Here is a 21,117-nt window from a genome sequence, read left to right on the forward strand (position 1 = left end):
ATTTAGATAGGCAGCTGATTTCTGTGGAAAGAGCCAGAAAGGCACCCTAGGAATTCAGGAGAAATCCTTTCGACTCTCTTCATGAGTGATTTAGAATAAGAATCCAGATTTTTGTGGAGGTCAAATGTATTTGAAAATGTTTGTGCTATTGTTTTTCATTGTTTCCTTGATGTGTTATGAAATTCTGACCAGATTCATATCTTTTAAAAGTATATTACAAGATAATTTAAGATTTATTCTTACAGGAAATCCTTTACATTTCCTAGAAACAAAAACAAATCAGTTATGACTCCAAATTATGTATGGGAAGAGACTTCTCACAATTTTACCCACAGAACCTGCTTTTAAATTCTTGTAAGAGAGAGGTTTGTGAGTGTTAACATTGTGGTGGGCATGCACATTTCTCTGAACATTTTAAATTGCAAAGAAAAAAATGGCTCATGTTCCCATATTTTTACCTTCCTATTTAATCTCCAGCCTCAAACCTCAAGTTAGTTAGTCCTTGTAGGGAAATCTCATTCTTAATTTACTGGCTTAATTTCAAATCTAATCTTTCATTTCAAGCATCATGAAGTGAAAAAAAGGCAATGTGGTATTATGGGAAAAAGTACCTAATTTGGAGTCTTGAGACTTGGGATCATGTCCCCACTATCATTTACTAACTTTGGCAAATCACTTAATCTTACTGAGCCTCAGTTTCCTGATCTCTATAATGGGATTAACACCACCTGCTTTATTGGGTAGTTTTGAGAACTGAATTCAAAATAGCTATTTCATGTTTATAATTCACCATCTCAGCAATGAGAGTACAACAGAATCAGATGTTCTTGTGTCTACTCATGTATTTATTTATTTATTTAGAGACAGAGTTTCCCTCTGTCACCCAGGCTGGAGTTCAGTGGCGTGATCTTGGCTCACTGCAACCTCCACCTCCCAATTTCAAGTGATTCTCTTGCCTCAGCCTCCCAAGTAGCTGGGATTACAGGTGCACACCACTATGCCTGGCTAATTTTTTTTTCTTTTTTCTTTTTTTTTTTTTTTTTTTGTATTTTTAGTAGAGATGGGATTTCACCATGTTGGCCAGGCTGGTCTTGAACTCCTGGTCTCAAGTGATCCACCTGCCTCGGCCTCCCAAAGTGCTGAAATTACAGGTGTGAGCCATCCTCCTGTTTTTATTATATCAAATTATAAAAGGGTTCTTAGCTCCACAAAGCATCCAAGCAAATAGGCACCGTATTCTTGGCAAAACAGTCACATTGACAATGTAATGAACGGCAACTGTTTTCAGTGGCTGAAGCCTCAGTGGGCAGTAATATGGTTATGTTTGTGTAGGGTCTAGTGTTTGTCACCCACCACTTTGTGTTGCGTTTCTAGAGACAACAAGGAGTCCACAGATAAGGTGACTTTACAAAGAAAGCTTTTGAGTATCATGGGCTTGTTACTTACTTCTGCACTCGTTGGGAGCCCCCGTTTTGCCATCAGCTGCCTCCCATGGCTGGTCATTGTATAACGGGGCACAGTGCTGGCAGTGGCTGCCTGCCGTGTTGTGCTTACACATACACTTCCCATGGACCTACAAGCAACATCAAGTGAGAGCTATGAGCACAAATGTCGCCAAAGAAGAACATGCTTCCCACAATCTCATCTCATGGATTGGCTTTAGTCATAAGATGTTCTTTCACTTTTCTGAAGAAGTTAGCCATCAAGACGAGAGATGCTTTCTTTAGTTTGTCTTATAATCTTTTGAAAAATTCAAAAGATTAAGTAATATAGTTTCTTGGCCGAAGGGTATATGACCCTATAGAGCAATTCTAAGGTACTGGCTGAGCAAACACTTGAATTCTAAAGTACTGGCTAAGTTTTAAATATCTTTAATTTTTAAAAATTCTTTATGCAAAAGTAACATACCTTCATTCTAGAAAGTTTAGAAATCCATAATCTCACTGCAAAATGACATTAATATCAACATTTGGAGCACATATTTCCAGTACTTAAAAAAAATTATATTTACAACCTTTTTCACATAATATATTGTGAATATCTTTCCATTTTGTTAAATATTCTCATATAATACACATTCTAATGGTGCCCCGTATGATGTACAATTATCTGACCAACTATTTTATTGTAATTTAGGTTTTTAAATGTATGTATATATTATATTCAATGCTATAATGAATATCATTGTACCTAAGTATTTGAGTGCATCTTTAATTATTTCCTTTGAATGTATTTTCTAGAAGTAATATTGAAAGGTCAAAATATGTGTATTGTTAGGGCTTTGAATACAGTTTGCCCTAATGACTGGGCATTTTTTTTTCCTCCCCATAGTTCGGAGTAGCATAGGGTTTATTAAAATAGCATTTCTCCCACAGAGAAATACTTCAGTAGAATTCTTAGAAACATGGGAATTTTAATATTTTTTGTATTATTTCACTGATAACTTCTAAAAATTAATATGTGGAATCATCTGAACTATCTCCTGATAATGAAGACTTGCAATGAATTTCAATACCAAGATGCACTCCAGTACCAAGATTATTTATTTACACAATATCATGACTGTACAAAGGAAAGGTTTGCAAAGTAGCTCGGAATGGGGTCCATAAGTGTGGATCTATGAGGTTTTATATTTTTTCCTTGAGCAACAGTGTTAAAGGTAACATAAAGGTAACAAATTATGTCAACTAGTCAACAAATATTTAATGGGTACCTACGAGGGAGAGTCACTATGCTAGGCCATGTTTGGTACACAAAGTATTAGAAAACTTTTCTGTCTTTAAGAAAGATAAAATGTATAATAGCTGGAGAAAAAAGAGCTACATAGAATAAAATAACCAATAAACAAGACAATAAACAAATACCTAAGAAGCAAAATAATGCTGGTGTTCAAAAGATGCAGAAATCACTACAGGTTGACAGCTGTGGAGGGCTTTATGAGAAAGGTGGAGATTGGAGCTGGCCCTTGACACATGGGTGGCATTTTTAACAGACAGAAGGGAAGAAACTTTTCAGGAAAAGGAAACAAAATGAACCAAGGTGTAAGGAGAATCTGTGAGCAAAGTTTATTTCAATGCATCTAAAATATTTTGATTGTGACAAAAAATGAACTACTAAAAATGACATGTGCTCAGAGTGGCCAAACCAAAATGAGTCCCTAAGGTAAAGTTCAACAAACCTGAAAACAGCCACACCGATGCACTGACGTACTACTGCTTGACCTAAGATAACACTCAAGTAACTTGTGTCATCTCATCCAGGACCTTCTTTCTTTTAATACTTTCCTACCACTGGTGGAGGCACTCTGCAAATGGCCCATGCAATTATCTGAGTGCGCTATATGACTGCTATGGGCCTTATGCTCACATAATGTCCAAGTTCAGGAATTACACACAGGGCTTAGAGGACTTCAGGCTGCGTGTGAGTGAACATGACGCCTAACAGTTAGCTGGAAAATTTCATAAGCAATATGTTGGCGGCCATCTTGCTAAATTTCATTTCAGTGTATTGTCATGTAAGGTTCTCATGCTTCATGAAAACTATAGAAGTTCTTTTAATTCTCAGGGATTAGTGAGTATATAGATTTTTAAAAAATAGGGTAAATTGGCTCCTTGAAAAAAGATGATGTTGCAAAAATTTTTGTTAATTTTCTTTATAGAAATGCAACTAATACTATAGATTCAATTCACTGGTTTTGGTCTTGGAATGCCCAAGTATGAATTGAGTTATAATAATCTACCTTCTTGGCCTTCTCTTCATTGCTCTCTGATATGAAATGTTTATATATCGAAATTCCATGGAATTATAAGGGTTCACTACAAATCTGCATTCACACATCCAGGCAAGCTCTAAAGACAAATCTGCACTTAAATTTTGAGAGCTGCAGGAATTCAATTTCTACTGCTTTATAAAAATGAGATTTTTTTCATCCTAGCTCCTGGGTATCTGATTTTTCATATCCATTTTTTATTATAAAATATATGAAGTAGAGGTGCCTCAGTCATATTACTTTTATTGCACCTTTTTAAATTCAGTGTTCTCTCTCATCATGAAAAAATATAAACTCTTGCCAATCAAATAACTTCTATGCGGCAAATTTCTGTAAAGGCTCTTGGGAAAAGTTGATGATTCTTTGTTTTACTTGTAGTACTAAACGCTGATTTCAAAGAAAAGGGAGTCTTTGAAAAAATGATTGTGTAGGAAAAATCTTCTGAGGCTGAAGAATTTAGTAAGATGAAGGCATCCTTATGTAGCTGGCAGAAGTAGCACAATGGAGACTAGCAGGAAAAACAGTTTTGTAATTGTCTAAATCCTACATGTCAAAAAAAAAAAAAAAACCCACACACAAAAAAGCCAAACATACATAAAAAACACATAACTAATCTGATAGAATTGGAGTCAGAGTTCCTGCTGTTAAGGGAGTTCTATCTAAGGAGGGCATTAGGGAAAATGTTAAGGGGTGTAAAGTAAATATGATAGAAAACAAGGTCAATTGGTGCTGTCTGTATAAAACTTCTAAGTGTAGTCCCTGAGTCTGTGTCCTGAAGGGTACATGGGATTTTCCTTAGGGAGCAAAGACAAGAATATAAAAACCCTAAAGGAATAGTCAGGGACAGTCAATAAATAAACCAGAGGTATGTGTTCAAGAGGGAGGTTCAATCCAGATCACGGAACACACTAAACATTAGCTTAGAGGCTGAAATTTATCCTGTAAGCAATGCAGACCCATTGAAGATTTTTAAGTAAGGAAATGATGTGAAAGGTATATTAAATACACTTTCTTTTCTTCTCTTTTTAAAAAAAATTCTTTCTACCTCTCCTCTATCTTGCCTGTTATGTTCTTTCTTCCCTTTCTCCTTTTATGGTTTCTTCTCCAGCTTTCCCCCCAGCTCATGCCTTACAATAACCAGTGGCACCCACATGTATTTTCTGAAAATATTCAGAAGTTGAAAAGGTTGTTAATTTCTTTTTCCTGATTTTCCAGTTATATCAGCATGTTAATTCTTATGTAGTTTTTTTGCATCCTCTCCATTTTTTAATTTTACTTATTTATTTTTAATATTTTTTAGAGACAGGGTCTTGCTTTGTTGCCCAGGCTGAAGTGTAATGGTGTGATCACAGGTCACTGACACCTTGAGTTCCTGGGCAGCAGTGATCCTCCCATCTGAGTCTCCCGAGTAGCTTGGACAACAGGCACGTCACCATGCCCAGCTAATTTTTGTATTTTTTTAAAGATAGGGTTTCACTACATTGCCCAGGCTGGTCTCCAATTCCTGGGCTCAAGTGATCCTCCCACCTCAGCCTCCTAAAGGGTCGGGATCACAGGCATGAGCCCCTATGCCTGGCCCTCTTTTCCACTTTTTAGCAACCGTTTATTGAATACTGTATGAAGAAAGATGCTGCAAAGTACTGTGAGTCTTCTTCAAAGGAGCTCAACCATCATCATAGGTTCAATTTATCAGGTTTGGTCTTGGAAGGCCTAAGGCCTATATGTAATATCACCCAACACATGGGTTCATCCTGCCACAAATCCCAGGCCTCAGGAGTCCGCAGACATTTAGAGTTACCTCATCAAACATTCACATGTATCACAAGATAATGTTGGACAGGTCAATTCCCTCTACAGCGAGGATTTCAGAGCATTCCCTTGATCCCACATGCCAAGGATTGGGATGAACCTCCCAGGGTCTGAAAGATGCTAGCCCAGCAAATTTTTCTGCATACAGAAAAATTCAAGGAGCTGTCATTTTGAGAATTACCAAAAATAGCTGTAAATCATTACCTAGACAATTTGAAACAAGAAATCCTTCCTCAGCGATACAACTGTTGCTGTTCAAGCTTGAAAGATCATCTACTATTTGATGCTTGTGAAAAATGTGCAAGTAAAACTAGGTCTTCATTGAAAAAAAAAAAAAACCAGAAAAAGGAAACTTTAGTAATAGGTTAAACATAGCTCTTGTTTGGTATACAAACATGAACTAGATAAGGAGCAGGAAAATGGGATTATGTATTTAAGGTTTAGTTGAAGAAAAGCGGTGTCTAGTTATTTAACTAAAAAATGAGTAATTTATCTTAACAGCAAAACTACAACTTCTAATGACCCAAGAGGTGAACAGAATTTTGGATATTCTATGATTTCCATAAATTCCCTGTTATGCTAAGAATACTCTTCTATGCCAATGTCAAAAGTTTTCACACTCGTATTTAATTGAGTTTATTTGCTACTAATATTAACGCACTTGCCAGTCATTTTTAGCACATTTATCTTACAGGAAGGGACTCATACACACATTGAACCAGTCAGTCAAGGAATTACTGGAACAGCATGCTCGTTAAGAGCTGTTTACTTTGGTGATAATATCATATATTAAAGCCAAATAGGCATGGAAGAGAAAATATTATTTCCTCATATTTGAGGCAAGAGACATAAGAATTTAGGTCGGGGGGAGGTGAAATGGGGAAATTATTATCTTTTAGATTCATAACTGGAAGATACACGGGACTTGCCTAGAAAAGCTGCTTTTTCATTGTCCTTCCTTTTGGGGCAGAAGGCTTTCAGTAGTCAGCAATCATGTGGTTGAGTTTGAAACTGACCAGCCAGGAGGTTGTGGGAAGCTGGTTATTGATAGCATCAAGCACATGGGATGGACGCTTACCAAGATTGTTGTAGAATATTTAAACATTGGATGGAAGATTGGCTTAAACAACTTTTAGGTTGCTTCTAGTCTTAAGGTTCTATGATTTCAAGGCCTGTTTCTCTGTATTGTAAATACTATTTGGTTGCAGGAACTACCCAAAATCCTTTTTGAGCCACCGGATTAGGCTTAAATGACATATAGCTGGATCCTGTTGCCACTTCACCAATGCAGAACATTCCTGGAATCATCTGAAAATCAAACGAGGAAGAACTAAGAGAGTATTTCCTCTTTCCTGCAGAAACTACCCAATGTGACACAAATGGAAAAGTAAACAAATATTAATAGTCTCTGAAGACAGATTTTCATTCATCTATATTGACTATACTTAAATGAAAATAAATACGATCCTTTTTTATTTCTCTCCTTCAGCTTTCTTCTCTCTCTACTGCATGTTTCCCATTGCTTGTGACTACAGTACTCTTGGACTAAATGTTATTCTAGTTCCTCCTCCCAAATAAAGATGTACTTTATCTCCAGTGATATTTACCACAGACGTTGACCATAATAGAATTACAAAAGCAGAAAATCCACCTGGTTAATGCTTTGAAGGACTTACATTAACTAAATTATCCTAGGAATGTCCGATAAAATTTGCTTCCCAGTTGCTTTCCAAGAAAGAAAGGAACAACTATTGTTTGAGTCTGTTGTTGATCATGTCCTACTAAAAATTATAATGAAAGTTAATGAAAAAAAGATTTGTTTTAGAGCAAAGTACACAGAAATCTTTGAATTTCATCAGTCGAGCAATTTCCTTGTGCTACTGTGCCATTATTATTTATATACATGATTTTATTTCAATTCGTTACCATGCGACTTTTAATTCCAATTGAAAATGAATATTCTCTTAGACCATCATGGGAACTTTAAAAAAATGTTTGTGAAAAGAGGATACAAATGGTGCTTATTCTATAGACCATAGAAAAATGCCCCCTTAACGGCAGCTGCAGCAATTCATGGACCTCTATAGCTATGACACATAATTTAGAGAGTGAAACAACGCTATACAGCAATTGAAGACCAAATGTGAAGGCAAAAACTGATTAATTTCTAAAGAGATAGTATGCCCCTTTTAGAGAAAAGGATTAAACTTCTAAAATAATGAACTTGTTATTCATGAAAAGAAATAAATTCTAATAATGGGCTAGCCTGTTAGAACCTGCTGCTCTTATTCAGGACAAAAATATGCACAACAAATGCTACAACACAACCTTTGAATAGAAAGCATTGTGATAAAAACATGTTTTTTCATTAACGAATAAAATATGCCCTTTCCCATTAAAGGTTTGCATGTTTTAATTTAACAGAAGAAGTAGAAGTTCTATGGTGAATATCAAGCATAATAATTGAGTTTGGTGAAAAGGAGGCCTGAAACCTACTGTCAGAATGGGGCAAAATAGGTTGAAGCCTGAGTGTTTCAAACCCTTGCCCAATAATATAAGTAGTGAAAATGCAAGCAGAAATGAAAAGCTTTACTGCTTATTCTTTGGCCTATACTTGAACACTAGAGGAAACCCACTCATAAAAAAGCATGGGCAATAAAATAAAGATAGGCATAGGGTAAAAACAATTATAATTAAAGAATAAAAATTAGCCAGTACTTAAGGCTTCGTTTCCCCCAGCTAAACTGTAACCTGAAATTCTTTCTGTAGAAATTCATTCCTTTAGCTCTAGAATGATGTTTTAGGTTCAAGACCTCCTTACAAAAATGCACTTACCCTCAGGAGGGGCAAATCCTTATATTATTAGCAAAAACATGTCAGCAGAGATTATAATCATGTTTTCAATCCTAGAACTGGGACTTCCCGGAGGAGGGAAAGGGAATGTCTTAAGGGGAGAGAGGAGCCAAAAACAAACTGTGCCTACTTCACTAATTTGCCAAGACCTTGCTCTGATGGACAGACCTGAAAAAACCATGAATGGAGCCAATGCAAATTCCCTAAGAAAACGGCATTTAGTGTACAGCATGGGAATCATACATTATCCGCCTCTCTCTACTAGATTGTAAGACCTTGCAGGGAACAAACAGTAGCTTAAATGTCTTTGAATCCCTGGTAACTGACATACAATGGGTTTCCAATAAATGTGTATTTTTTTTTCATTCAGGGAATATATATATTATGAAGCCTTGAGAACTCAAGTTACCGAGCTTAGTCTCATTTTTAAAACTGCCAAGAAGGCAGGGTGATAATTATGCATTTGAAGTGGGAATGAGATAATTTCATTTGTCACATTTAGCTTTGTCCAGATTGCTTCCTATAAGGGGTATACAGGCTTATACCTGGGCAAGGCATGTTGATAAATATGTCCTCATGCGCAGTGGTCATCTCCGGGAGATCTACTGTAAGCTCAAGGAATGTGGGTCAGTTATGGACCTGATGATAAATAACAACAACAATAGTAATAGTAACTAACACTGAGTAGCTCTTACTATATACCCAGGCACCATTGTAGGCATTGTATAAATATTAACTCAATTCCTTCACATGAAAACCCCATACAGTAAGTATAACTATTATTGCCCAGTTTCACAAAGGAGAAAATGAAGGCCCAAAGAGTTTAAGTAATCGGCCCAAGGCCACAAAGCCAATAAGTGGTAAAGCTACCTGAACTCTAGCAGTCTCACTCTAGCATCCTCATCTTAACCCCTAAACTATGCCATTGTAAGACCCTTGGCAGAAGGATTTTGAGGGGTCCACTTTGGCCAAGTGTCTTCAGGATGACACTTTTATAAATAAAATTGGTGTGTCCTCCCAAAACTTGTCCTTTAAGTAAGAGCTGTCCAGGACAGAGTCTGGTTTGGACTCATGGTGAGCCACTTCATGAGTGGTCTGTGCTTGAATGGATTATCGGTTCTATTCCTCTGGAAGAAGCCAAGCAGCTTTGAAGATAGGTGAATACAGGGAGACTGGCCCCAATTTCCCACACCTGGCATAAAGTTCAGGCAAGTAAGGGTAGAGAATACTTTTTGATCTTCACTGGTTCTATGTAAAACCTTTCTATCTGCGCACTGGAGATTCTGATGCCTTCTAGGGGAATTTCCAGGCCACTGCAAGCCTCAACAAGTCCTTATTAGGAACTCCTTTGAATACATTTACAAACAGAGATGACAGCAGGAATGTAAATAAACTCTAATTAAAGATTTGCTCTTTGTGGATAGCACCTCCTTTATGTTATTTACCATCCCTATTAGATACGATCTGATAAGAATGGTAATAGGTAGTGTGATGACTTCTAGTCAGTTTAAATTTAGTTATGAAGAATAAGAAGTACGCTGTGCATAACCGAATGATTTAGGTAAATTTTTAAATTGCGGTTGCTGGCTTATTTCCATTTTTTCATGTACAAAATTTTATATGCCCCAAAGCTTTGAATTATTTATCTAAGTCCAAGTTCATCTGTGCCATGGTATATGCTACTTACCATAAGAAATCAGGAGTTGAAGAGTGTTCAGAAGTGCAAGTGTGCATGTGCATGTACACGCACGCGCGCACACACACACTCACACACAAATTTCCAAATGCGACCCCATCTGTGTACATTGATTGGCCACATCTGTATACATCTATATATATATATACGGTGGGCACTGATTCCGAGACTGCTTAAAGTTGTGATTCAGTAGATCTTTTTTTTTTTTTTGTAGTATTACAGCTAGAACTAAGACCTAAAGTCAAGTTTTGTGGTTTATCTTTCTCTATATAGCACGGCCACTTTTGTAAAAATTAGATGATTAGCCAAAAATGAAATAAAGCAAAAACGAACCCCCAAACCCACCCATCTGCAGGAAGGAAGGCAGAAACTGCTCAAGGGCAGAGAAAAGCGCAACTTGGACTTTTCAAATAAATCACAAAACATGTTTGAGTTTAAAAATAGTGTTGATAACATAACCTCACTTAGGCTGGGCGTGGTGGCTCACACCTATAATCTCAGCACTTTAGGAGGCCATGGAGGGTGGATGGCTTCCACTCATAAATTGGAGATCAGCCTTGGCAACATGGCAATACCTCATCTCTACAAAAAGTACAAAAATTACCCGGGTGTGCTGGTGAACACCTATAGTCCCAGCTGCTCAGGAGGCTGAGGTCGGGGATCCCTTGAGCCTGGGAGGCAGAGGTTGTAGTGAGCCGAGATTGTGCCACTGCAATCCAGCCTGGGCCACAAAGCCAGACCTTGTCTTCGAAAACAAAACAAAAACCTCACTTAAAAAGCCAAGTGAAAGAAGATTTTAAAATATTTCCATTATTTTAGGCCAGGTGCTGTGGCTCATGCCTGTAATCCCAGCACTTTGGGAGGCCAAGGCGGGCAGATCACTTGAGGTCAGGATTTCGAGACCAGCCTGGCCAGCATAGTGAAACTCTGTCTCTACCAAAAATAATAAAATTAACCGGGCATGGTGGTGTGTGCTGTAATCCCAGTTACTTGGGAGGCTGAGGCAGGAAAATCGCTTGAACCCAGAAGGCAGAGGTTGCAGTGAGCCAAGATCGTGCCACTGCACTCCAGCCTGGGTGACAGAGTGAGACTCTGTCTCAAAAAAAAAAAAAAAAAAAAAAAAAATCCATTGTTTTAAAACTATATAATTGGTTCGAGAGTATTTTTTGCAAGTGAGCAGTACAGTTTAAATTTGGGCTGAGTAATTTTAGGTAGGAGTCTCTCTTACTCTTCAGAATAATGACTTCCTAGAACAGAACAAATCTCTCTTTTGTGAGGCCAGCGATAGAGACTACTTTTATTTATAACTGTGGACTTTAGGTTCAAATATAGCATCTTTTGGGAAACCTTACTACCAAAATTACCTTTCCTGTTGTCGGGGAAAAATAGTGAAAGACTCTGAAATCCACTCCCCGTGCTCCCGACCAAGAGATTACCAAGTGTGTTACCGCAGCACACCCTTGCTAGGTTTTCTTGGCCTTTTATCATCATTCAGCTATTTTACAACTCTGTAAGTTGTAGGAAATGATTAATAATGCAAATAATTTTTGTCCATAGAAATGCAAATCAGTTGTGTCTGGTAGAATGCAATTGATCATTGCCCTTCATATTGACTTGTTTTGCATCTATTTGTAAATACATTTCAGCATTTTTTTTTTTTTTTTTTTGAGACACAGTCTTACTCTGTTGCCCAAGCTGGAGTACAGTGGCGCTATCTTGGTTCACTGCAACCTCTGCCTCCCGGGTTCAAGCGATTCTCCTGCCTCAGCCTCCTGAGTAACTGGGATTACAGGTGCCACCACACCTGGCTAATTTTTGTATTTTTAATAGAGATGGGGTTTCACCATGCTGGCCAGGCTCGTCTCGAACTCCTGACCTCAGGTGATCCACACACCTCAGCCTCTCAAAGTGCTGGGATTACAGGCATGAGCCACTGCGCCTCGCCTATTTCAGCATTCTTTATTTGCCTATATATGTGTAATTCTTTGAATTTTCCTTTGAACTGTCTGTAATGTCTTACTGGCCTGTCATTCATTAATGAGTTAAATACATCTTTGACTCATGTTCGTTTTATATATATATAAGAGTCATGACCTTTCTTTTTACAAAGTTATTTTTTAACACTACCATTTCTTACCCTTCACATGTTACCTAAAGTTTTTTTTTTTTTTTTTTTAAATCAAGAATACTTGAGGATTTACTTCTAAAAATGGAATTTTAACATGTTTTGTACAGTGGGGTTGGAATGCCTTATATTTTCACAAGATTAATTCTGCTAGCTTCCTCTTTTCAGTATCATCACGCAGTTTCTCTCCCCTCTGGGGACTGTAATAAATATTTCTGCCATAAAAATGCAAATAGCATTAGACTAAGAATTGTAATGCCCAGGAGGCTTAAGAAGATTACATTTAGATAAGATCATACTGTTACCAACTTATGAGATTTTTTCCATCATTACTCCACTCTATAGAACTGTTTCTTTTTCTTTGTTTCCAATAGGTTTTAAAAATTATTTCTGACTACTGGCCTTTTAAAAATGATTTCTGTCCAACAGGGATATTTACTTGACTAGATCCTACAAGTGAACTGAGCTGGTGTATGGGCTTAACTTGGCTGCAGATTTGCATGTATGCAATGGCAATAAAGTAAGGCACTCTGATTTTAAGACATTTATTTCAATATATCTAAGATTTCATTGCATTAGAATATCAAATTGGCTCCTTTTCTCTCTATAATAGCTGTAGTTTGTTCAGCTGCAAATATAGAGCAAAAGATGATCAACAAGTATTACAACAAAAATACTAGATTTTTGCTGTAATTCCTGTCTATAGACAGACTTTTCTATAATACTATATGGGAAACTTTCTCAATACACAGCCAAGTAATTTGAAATTTCTTTCAAGCCAAATTGCTACTAGGTCACTATGCTCAGTTACTAAGACAGTAGCTACATAGTCATTCTACCTACTCCATCTTTGTTCTTCATTCTATCTCAGTCTTGTTTTGATAACTTTCCTTTGCGCTTGTCTTTTTATACTTAAACTTTCCAAAGGTCAGAAAGCAAATCAATGACAGAATAGGGAACAGAACTCCCAAGAGATTCCTAAAATATTAGAAGTTCCATCTTAGAACAGTGATGTCATCAGAAGGATTTTTTTTTTTTTTTTTTTTTTGCTTCCCACAAACACCTAAAATAACTTCTTATAATAAAATCTCTTGGAGGGAAAAGGGGATTACATCGATTTCAATCTTTTAGTACCTATTTAATTTTAATAATTTTAGAAAGAGGCAGTAAAAATGGAATTAACAATATATAACTTCTAGTAAGCCGTTTAAACTCTTAACACAACTATTAGGCAAGAACCTGGGAAACTGCGTGAAAGCAAAAAACGAGTAGAACTCATTTTGTAAGCAACTTATCTGTCAAGTAGTGTTTGAGAATGAAGGAAGATGTTGTAGGGTTTTATTCACTGTCTTCTAGGATTTAGAAGAGTTATTATAATTAGTTGGGGGCCAGGTAAATTCTATTAGAAATGCTGTGAGGATTATTAAGTACTTTTCACCCGTTGAGATTCATTTGCTCAATGCGTTTGCATAGTTTCTGGTTGTTTTAAAGGAAAAAAATTTCTTGTCACAGGCTACTATGCATTCTCTTACAAAGATTTTTTTAAAGATCCAGTCTAGTTCACGTTTCCTGCTGTTTCCCTTCTTTCTTGACAGCACTGTCTGACTGTCACTCAGTATTCTATACAGGGCACAGGGTATTACAAAAGTTGACATGTTTAAGATAAACGAGCCCCTGATTGTAGTACAAGAAGCCAGTTACTAGGGCATGTTGTCTTCCATTGTTTTTTGTTGTTAATTCATTCAGATGCTTCTTTTCATATCGGGAAATTGTTTGTTTCTAGGTGAATCTTGTAAAACACAGTCTTCATTATTGAGTATGCGCACATGAAAAATGAAGGTGGAATACTGGTTTATGCAAAAGTTGTGCTTGTTTAGAAACTCTATCAGAATACAGAGCCATTCAGAAATCTGTGACTATCTGTATATGGCCAGAAACAACAGCTACAGCTATTGAAAGAATTGGTTTTCTTCAATACTCATCCATCCAAAAGCTAATGCTTTTGAAATCAGTCAGTTTAATGACTGGTCTTGAAAAGAAATATATTTATTCTGTAAAATTCCTATATAACCCACCATGTTTGTTTTTCTGTTTTTGTTTGTTTAGGTTTTTTTTTAAGCTATTGATTTTTTTCTTACTGAGATAACATTCATGTAACATAAAATTCACTATTTTTAACCATTCTAGTGTACATGTCAGTGGTTTCAGTATATTCAAAATGTTGTACAATCATTACCACCATCTAATTCCACAGCATTTTCACCACTCCAAAAAGAAATCTCATGCTCACTAGGCAGTCCCTTCTCATTCCCCCTTAATTGCCGGTACCTGCCAATCGCCAACCTATTTTGTCTTTATGGATTTGTCTATTCTGGGGATTTCATATAAAAGGAATAATACAATATGTGGGCTTTTGTGTCTGGGTTTCACTTAGCACAGCATTTTCAAGGTTTATCCAAATTATAATGTGTATCAGTATTTCATTCCTTTTTATGGCTGGATAATAGTCCATTGTACAGACATACCGTAGTTTGTTTATCCATTCATCAAGTGATGGACATTTGAGTTGTTTCCACTTTTTGGCTACTATGAATAATGCTTCTATGAATATTCATGTACAAGATTTTGTGTAGACATGTTTTCAATTCACTTGGGTATATACTGAGGAGTAGAATTGCTGGGTCATATGGTAACTCCATATTAAAATTTTTGACAGGGCCGGGCACGGTGGCTCACACCTGTAATCCCAGCACTTTGGGAGGCCAAGATGGGCGGATCACCTGAGGTCAGGGGTTCGAGACCAGCCTTCAACATGGTGAAACCCCGTCTCTACTAAAAATACAAAAATTAGCCGGGCATGGTGGCAGGTGCCTATAATCCCAGCTACTCGGAAGGCTGAGGCAGGAGAATGGCATGAACCTGGAAGGCGGGGCTTGCAGTGAGCCGAGATTGTGCCACTGCACTCCAGCCTGGGAGACAGAGCAAGACTCTGTCTAAAAAAAAAAAAATTTTTTTGGAGAAAATGCCAGACTGTTTTCCACAGCAGCAGCAGCATTTTACATTTCTACCAGCAATGTATGAAGGTTCCAACTTTTCCATATCATCCCCAACACTTGTTATTGTTTGTCTTTCTGATCATAGCCTTGGATGTAAAGTGGTATCACAATGTCGTTTTGATTTGCATCTCCCTAATGACTAATGATGTTGAACGTCTTTTTATGTGCTTATTGGCCATTTGCATACCTTCTTTGGGTGGCTCAAGACCAGTCATTCAAATCTTTTACTGATTATTAAACTGGGTTATTTGTCTTTTTGTTGTTGAGTTGTAAGAGTTCTTTATACATTCTGGATACTAGAAATTTTTCAAATATATGATTTGAAAGTATTTACTCCCATTCTGTGCATTGTCTTTTCAGTTTCTTGATAGTATCCTTTGATGCACAAAAGTTTTTCATTTTGATGATGTCCAATTTATTTGTTTTCTTTATTTGTTGCTTGTGCTTTTGGTGTCATAGCTAAGAAACAATTGCTTAATCCAAAGTAATGAGGATCTACACCTATGTTTCTTTATAAGAGTTTTATTATTATAGCTCTATATTTAGGTTTTTGATCCATTTTGGTTAATTTTTGTTAATTTTGGCCACAAATGTATGAGTTTATTTCTGAACTCTCTCTCCCATTGATTTATATGCCTATCCTTTTGCCAGTACCACACTGTTTTAATTACTATAGATTTGAGGTAAGCTTTGAAATTGGAGAGTGTAAGTTCTCCAACTTTGCTGTTCTTCAAGGTTGTTTTGGCTATTTGAGGTCCTTTGCTTTCCCACATGAATTTTAGGTTCAGCTGGTCCATTTCTGCAAAAAGGGCAGCTAGAATTTTGATAGATATCACAGTGTATCTATAGGTCAGTTTGGAGAGTATTGTCACTTTAATAATATTAAGCCTTCTAATTAATGCATGAAGTCAAAATGTCTTTCCCTTTACTTAGGTATTCTTTAATTTTTTTTAACAATGTTTCAGGGTTTTCAGTGTATAGGCCCTGCATTTGGTTAAGTTTATTTCTCTCTATTTTATTCTTTTTTGATGCTATTGTAAATGAGATTGTTTTCTTAGTTTCATTTTTGGATTGTTCATTGCCAGTGTATAAAAATATAATTGATTTTTAAAATGTTGATCTTGTATCTTACAACTTGTTTATCAGCTGTAATAGTTTTTTGGTGAATTCTTAAGAGTTTTCTATAATCTAAGATTATATCATCTGTGAATAAATACAGGGTTACGTCTTCCTTTCTAATCTGAATGCTCTTTACTTATTTTTCTAGCCTAATTGCCCTGGCTAGAACTTCCAGCACCACATTGAATAGAAGGGGTGAAAGCAGATATCCTTGTCTGATTCCTGATCATGGGAGGAAGTATTTGGTTTTTCACTATTAAGTATGATGTTAACAGGGGACTTTTCATGGATGACCTTTATTACATTGAGAAGTTCCTTTCTAACCTTTATTACATTGAGGAAGTTCCTTTCTATTCCTGGTGTGTTAAGTTGGATTGAATTAAGTTATAAATTTGAACTAAAAGACAAATAGGCTACAGGATTTTTTGCCTCTGTTCAGCCTATGGAAATACTATGATCCTGTGTTCTCTTTAATTTTAATGGCTACTAGGTTCTTATATGGGAAACAATAAAATCACTGCCTTTCAGAAATTCTGAGAGCTCACTGAGCTAGCTAAGTTACATGCCTGGTAGTGTTGCCCTGATATGGTTTGGATCTGTGTCCCCATCCAAATCTCATGTCAAACTGTAATCCCCAATGTTGGAGGTGGGGCCTGGTGGGAGGCAATTGGATCATGGGGGCTGTTTCTCATGAATGGTTTAGCACCATTCGCCTTGGCACTGTCCTCAGAGTTCTCAAGTGATCTGGTTGTTTAAAAGTGTGTGGAACCTCCCCTACCCTTGCTCCTGCTCCTGCCATGCCAGAGGTCTTGCTCCTGCTTTGTCTTCCACCATGATTGGAAGCTTCCTGAGGCCTCCCCAGAAGCAGATGCTGCCATGCTTCCTGTACAGCCTGCAGAACCGTGAGCCAATTAAACCTCTTTTCTTATAAATTACCCAGTCTCAGGTATTTCTTTACAGCAGTGCAAGAATGGACTAATACATGCCCTTAGAGATGCAAAATTAAAAGGCAAGACACTTGATTCATGTTTACTTGTATGAATTACATAATGTTTATATTATATATAAAATATTTAATAGTAGAACAAATATAATAATTTTTTCCATTATAATATGTGAGCTATCTTAAAGCTAAAATATATTTTGTCTTGGTTTTTGAAACCATAATTTTCTCTATTTTTGTTCTACCTAAAGACTAGGAAAAGAGCTAAAAAGATGCCAAATTAGAATCCCATATTACAAAAAAATCTTTTATGAGTTAACAAATATTATAGCCCTTCTATATCCCTATATGTGTATTAATTTACTATTTTATTCCATTAAAATATTTACATTGCTAAGATGTAATGCAATTGTAGTCCCAATTATATTATTAAGGTTTTGAATGTCAACATCAACAGATCTTGTTTTCCTTACTATTTGAAATGGCTGTGGGTTTTTTTCCATCTTCTGGAATTATTATAAAGAGTGTATGTGTCTGTGTGTGTGTGTGTGTGTATTTTAACCTTATGTGTCTTGTCACTAAAAATTTCCCTTGCAAGGGAGAATAAGGACTTAAATCACAGTTTATCTTCTACTGAATATAACTGTTTCAGGACAAATTGAAGTATGCTTCCAGCTATTACAAAATTGGCAAGACACAAATGAAATACCGTGGAGACATGATTTGTGCACCGGAAGTCAGATATCTATCAGTAACCTCAGCTTTTCTCTTTCCATACAGCTTCCTTCTCCTCATGAACCCATTATATTAGCAGTAAAATTGGAAGGCCAGGTCTTCCATACACAGAGATCTGACTCCAGGCTCCCAGCTATTCACAGATGGACCCAAAAATGTTATACTGAAAAGGAAGTATTCATGAGAAAATTTGCAAAGTGAGATATGCCTTGAATATTTGGGGAGTACTTTATAGTAAGAAGAAGGTCAAATATGAGTTGTTCCTTCCCAAATTTATAGAACAAGTATTTCAAACCTGTTAGATTCATTTTTGCACTTTTACAATACCCCAATTTTGACCTAAATACATATGTTTTCTGGAAAAACATTCACTTTCTGGAAAGCATGTTCATGAAAAGTTAAATGAACAAATATTATATTTTAGAGAATCAACCTTACTTTCCCATTGGCTTCTATTTCACTTTTAGAGATGTCAGCTCTGATACCAACATTTTACCTTTCAGGTATTTTTATCCTTTTACCTCTCTGTGAAATAAAGGCCTATAAATAAATATCTAATTGTTCTGGGGGAACTCTTGAAAGGAACCCCACAGGAAATCCTTCCATGGGTGCCAAGATTATTTTAGAATGCCTCTGGTCCCAAAGTCTTCTTGTTTCCTAATCATCAAAAACAGTAATCCTGGGCAATTTTTGCCATTAAAAGAAAGTATATCTTACTGTGTGGAGAGAAAACACAGTCAAAACACTAACAATTTCCAGCCATGAATGTGAATTTGGCTTGCCCTTCTATTAGGAAATATGAGGTAGTAAATAAAGTAAAATCAACATTCTGTACACCTTCTATAGCACCTGTGGTTTCTCAGTGCTAAGGGACTACCAGTAGAACTATGCCATGCTAACACAGGAGCACTGAAATAAGGATTGAGGATAGGCTCACACTAATTGTATCAAATTGGCAAGCTTTACATTTTGTTAGTATTAGGAATATGTTGCACTCCCTTGGTGACAGGATTACCTATTCCTCCAGATCCTAATGTGACAAATTAAATGATAGAGGTTGCTGGTGCTTTTCATCAGCAGCAAAAATGATTTAGGGCTAGAGAGGGAAGTAAAGAATGGTAGATCCAGAAATCCCTCTTCCTAATAAAACCATAGATATCCATACCCTTCCAAAGATAGTCACTTCTAAATTATTTACTTTGTAGAATATCCAAAGTTTTTGCTTTTATTCTTTCTCTTTTTCTTCCCTTTGGAGCCATTTCACTAGTTGTTAATGAAAGAGAATCAATGCTAATTTCTGGTTACATTGAAATGTAGAGGACTTGGATAGTTTACCTATCCCTGTAAGAGCAGTCATACCTTCTAGGGTTATAGTAAAGATGGGGTGAAATAATGCAGAGGAAAGGACTTTATAAAATATAAAACAGCTAGGCCAGGCATGGTGGCTCACGCCTGTAATCCCAGCACTTTCGGAGGGCGAGGTGGGCAGATTACCTGAGGTCATGAGTTTGAGACCAGCCTGGCCAACATGGTGAAACCCCATCTCTACTAAAAATAAAAATTAGCCGGGCGTGTTAGTGGGTGCCTGTAATCCCAGCTACTTGGGAGGCTGAGGCAGGAAAATCACTTGAATCTGGGAGGCAGAGTTGCAGTGAGTCGAGATTGCGCCACTGCACAACAGAGCGGGACTCCGTCTCAAAAAATAATAATAAAAATAAATAAATAAATCAGCTAACCTTTGGGGGGTGAGAATTGTCTTTACTCTCTCACTTCCCTCCTTAGTTTAGATTCTGTGGTTATCATGCTGATCAATCCCTGGAACCCAGCCTCATCGCCCCTGCACTCTCCAATCCTTTTTCCCCTCCCTCTCTTTTCTCTGTTCTTGGCACGATGTCAACCCTGGTTAGATCCAAGTCTTTCATAGCGCAACACCAACAAAAAGAGAATGGGCTTTAGTGTCTGACAGGTGAATGTAAATTGTGGCTCTACCCTTCATTCGTTTTGGGAAAGTCAACATTTTCAAGTCTCGGTTTCACATCTGTGAAAGAAAATAATGATGATACTCCATGTAGTTGTTATGGAGATTAAATTCAATAATACTTGTAGCATGATAGCACAAGACCTGGCACATAGTAGGCATTCAGTAAGGGGTAACTGTTGTCATCAGTATTTATAATTCATGATAGTTTTTTTCTGTGCTAAAACCGAAAACTAATTTACAGATGTACATTTCCAAACATACATGCATGTTTTACCGTATAAAGTGTTTTAAAATCCTGATTTTATAGTCTAATTTAATAACTTTATTGTTTTTTAAATCTCCTGTTAGTTTCCTTAACACCTTAAAGATTGAAGAGCTTTCTTTTCTCTCCCTTTCTTTCTTTTCTTTTTCTTTCTTTCTTTCTTTCCCTTTCTTTCTCTCTCTCCTTTCTTTCTCTTTCTTTCTCTCTCTCCTTTCTTTTCTTTCTCTCTTAAAATCCTGATTTTATAGTCAAATTTAATAACTTTATCGTTCTTAAAATCTCCTGTTCATTTCCTTGACACCTTAAAGATTGAAGAGCTTTCTTTTCTCTCTCTCTCTTTCTTCCTTTCTCTTTTTTTTTTTTTTTCAGACGGAGTTTCGCTCTCGTTACCTAGGCTGGAGTGCAATGGCGCAGTCTCGGCTCACTGCAGACTCTGCCTCCTGGGTCCAAGCGATTCTTCCGCCCCAGTCTCTGGAGTATCTGGGACTACAGGCGAGCGCCACCACACCCAGCTAATTTTTGTATTTTAGTAAAGACAGGGTGTTACCGTGTTGGCCAGGCAGATCACTCCTGACTTCAGGTGATCCGCCTGCCTTGGACTCCGAAAGTGCTGGGATTACAAGCGTGAGCCACCGTACCCGGCCTGAAGAGTTTTCTAATGATACTTTTGGCTTATTCATAGAACGTGAATAGAATTTAAAATAAATTTTAAAAAGAAGATGAAAACTGTAGTTTTAAATCTGTCCTTAATTTATAAAACATGACATAT

General features: G+C 36.8%; 1 protein-coding gene across 1 annotated transcript in view; it reads right to left on the reverse strand.

Moving 5' to 3' along the window:
* Window positions 1–21,117, reverse strand: part of NTN4 (netrin 4) — a gene marked incomplete at its 5' end in the record, with an annotated part of 129,392 nt that overhangs the window by 50,400 nt on the left and 57,875 nt on the right. Inside the window, 1 exon segment of the mRNA NM_001132088.1 lies at window positions 1,447–1,573. Coding sequence (NP_001125560.1) covers window positions 1,447–1,573 — 127 coding nt within the window.

This window comes from Pongo abelii, chromosome 10 (genome assembly GCF_028885655.2).
Source record: "Pongo abelii isolate AG06213 chromosome 10, NHGRI_mPonAbe1-v2.0_pri, whole genome shotgun sequence".
NCBI classification, from domain to species: Eukaryota; Metazoa; Chordata; class Mammalia; order Primates; family Hominidae; genus Pongo; species Pongo abelii.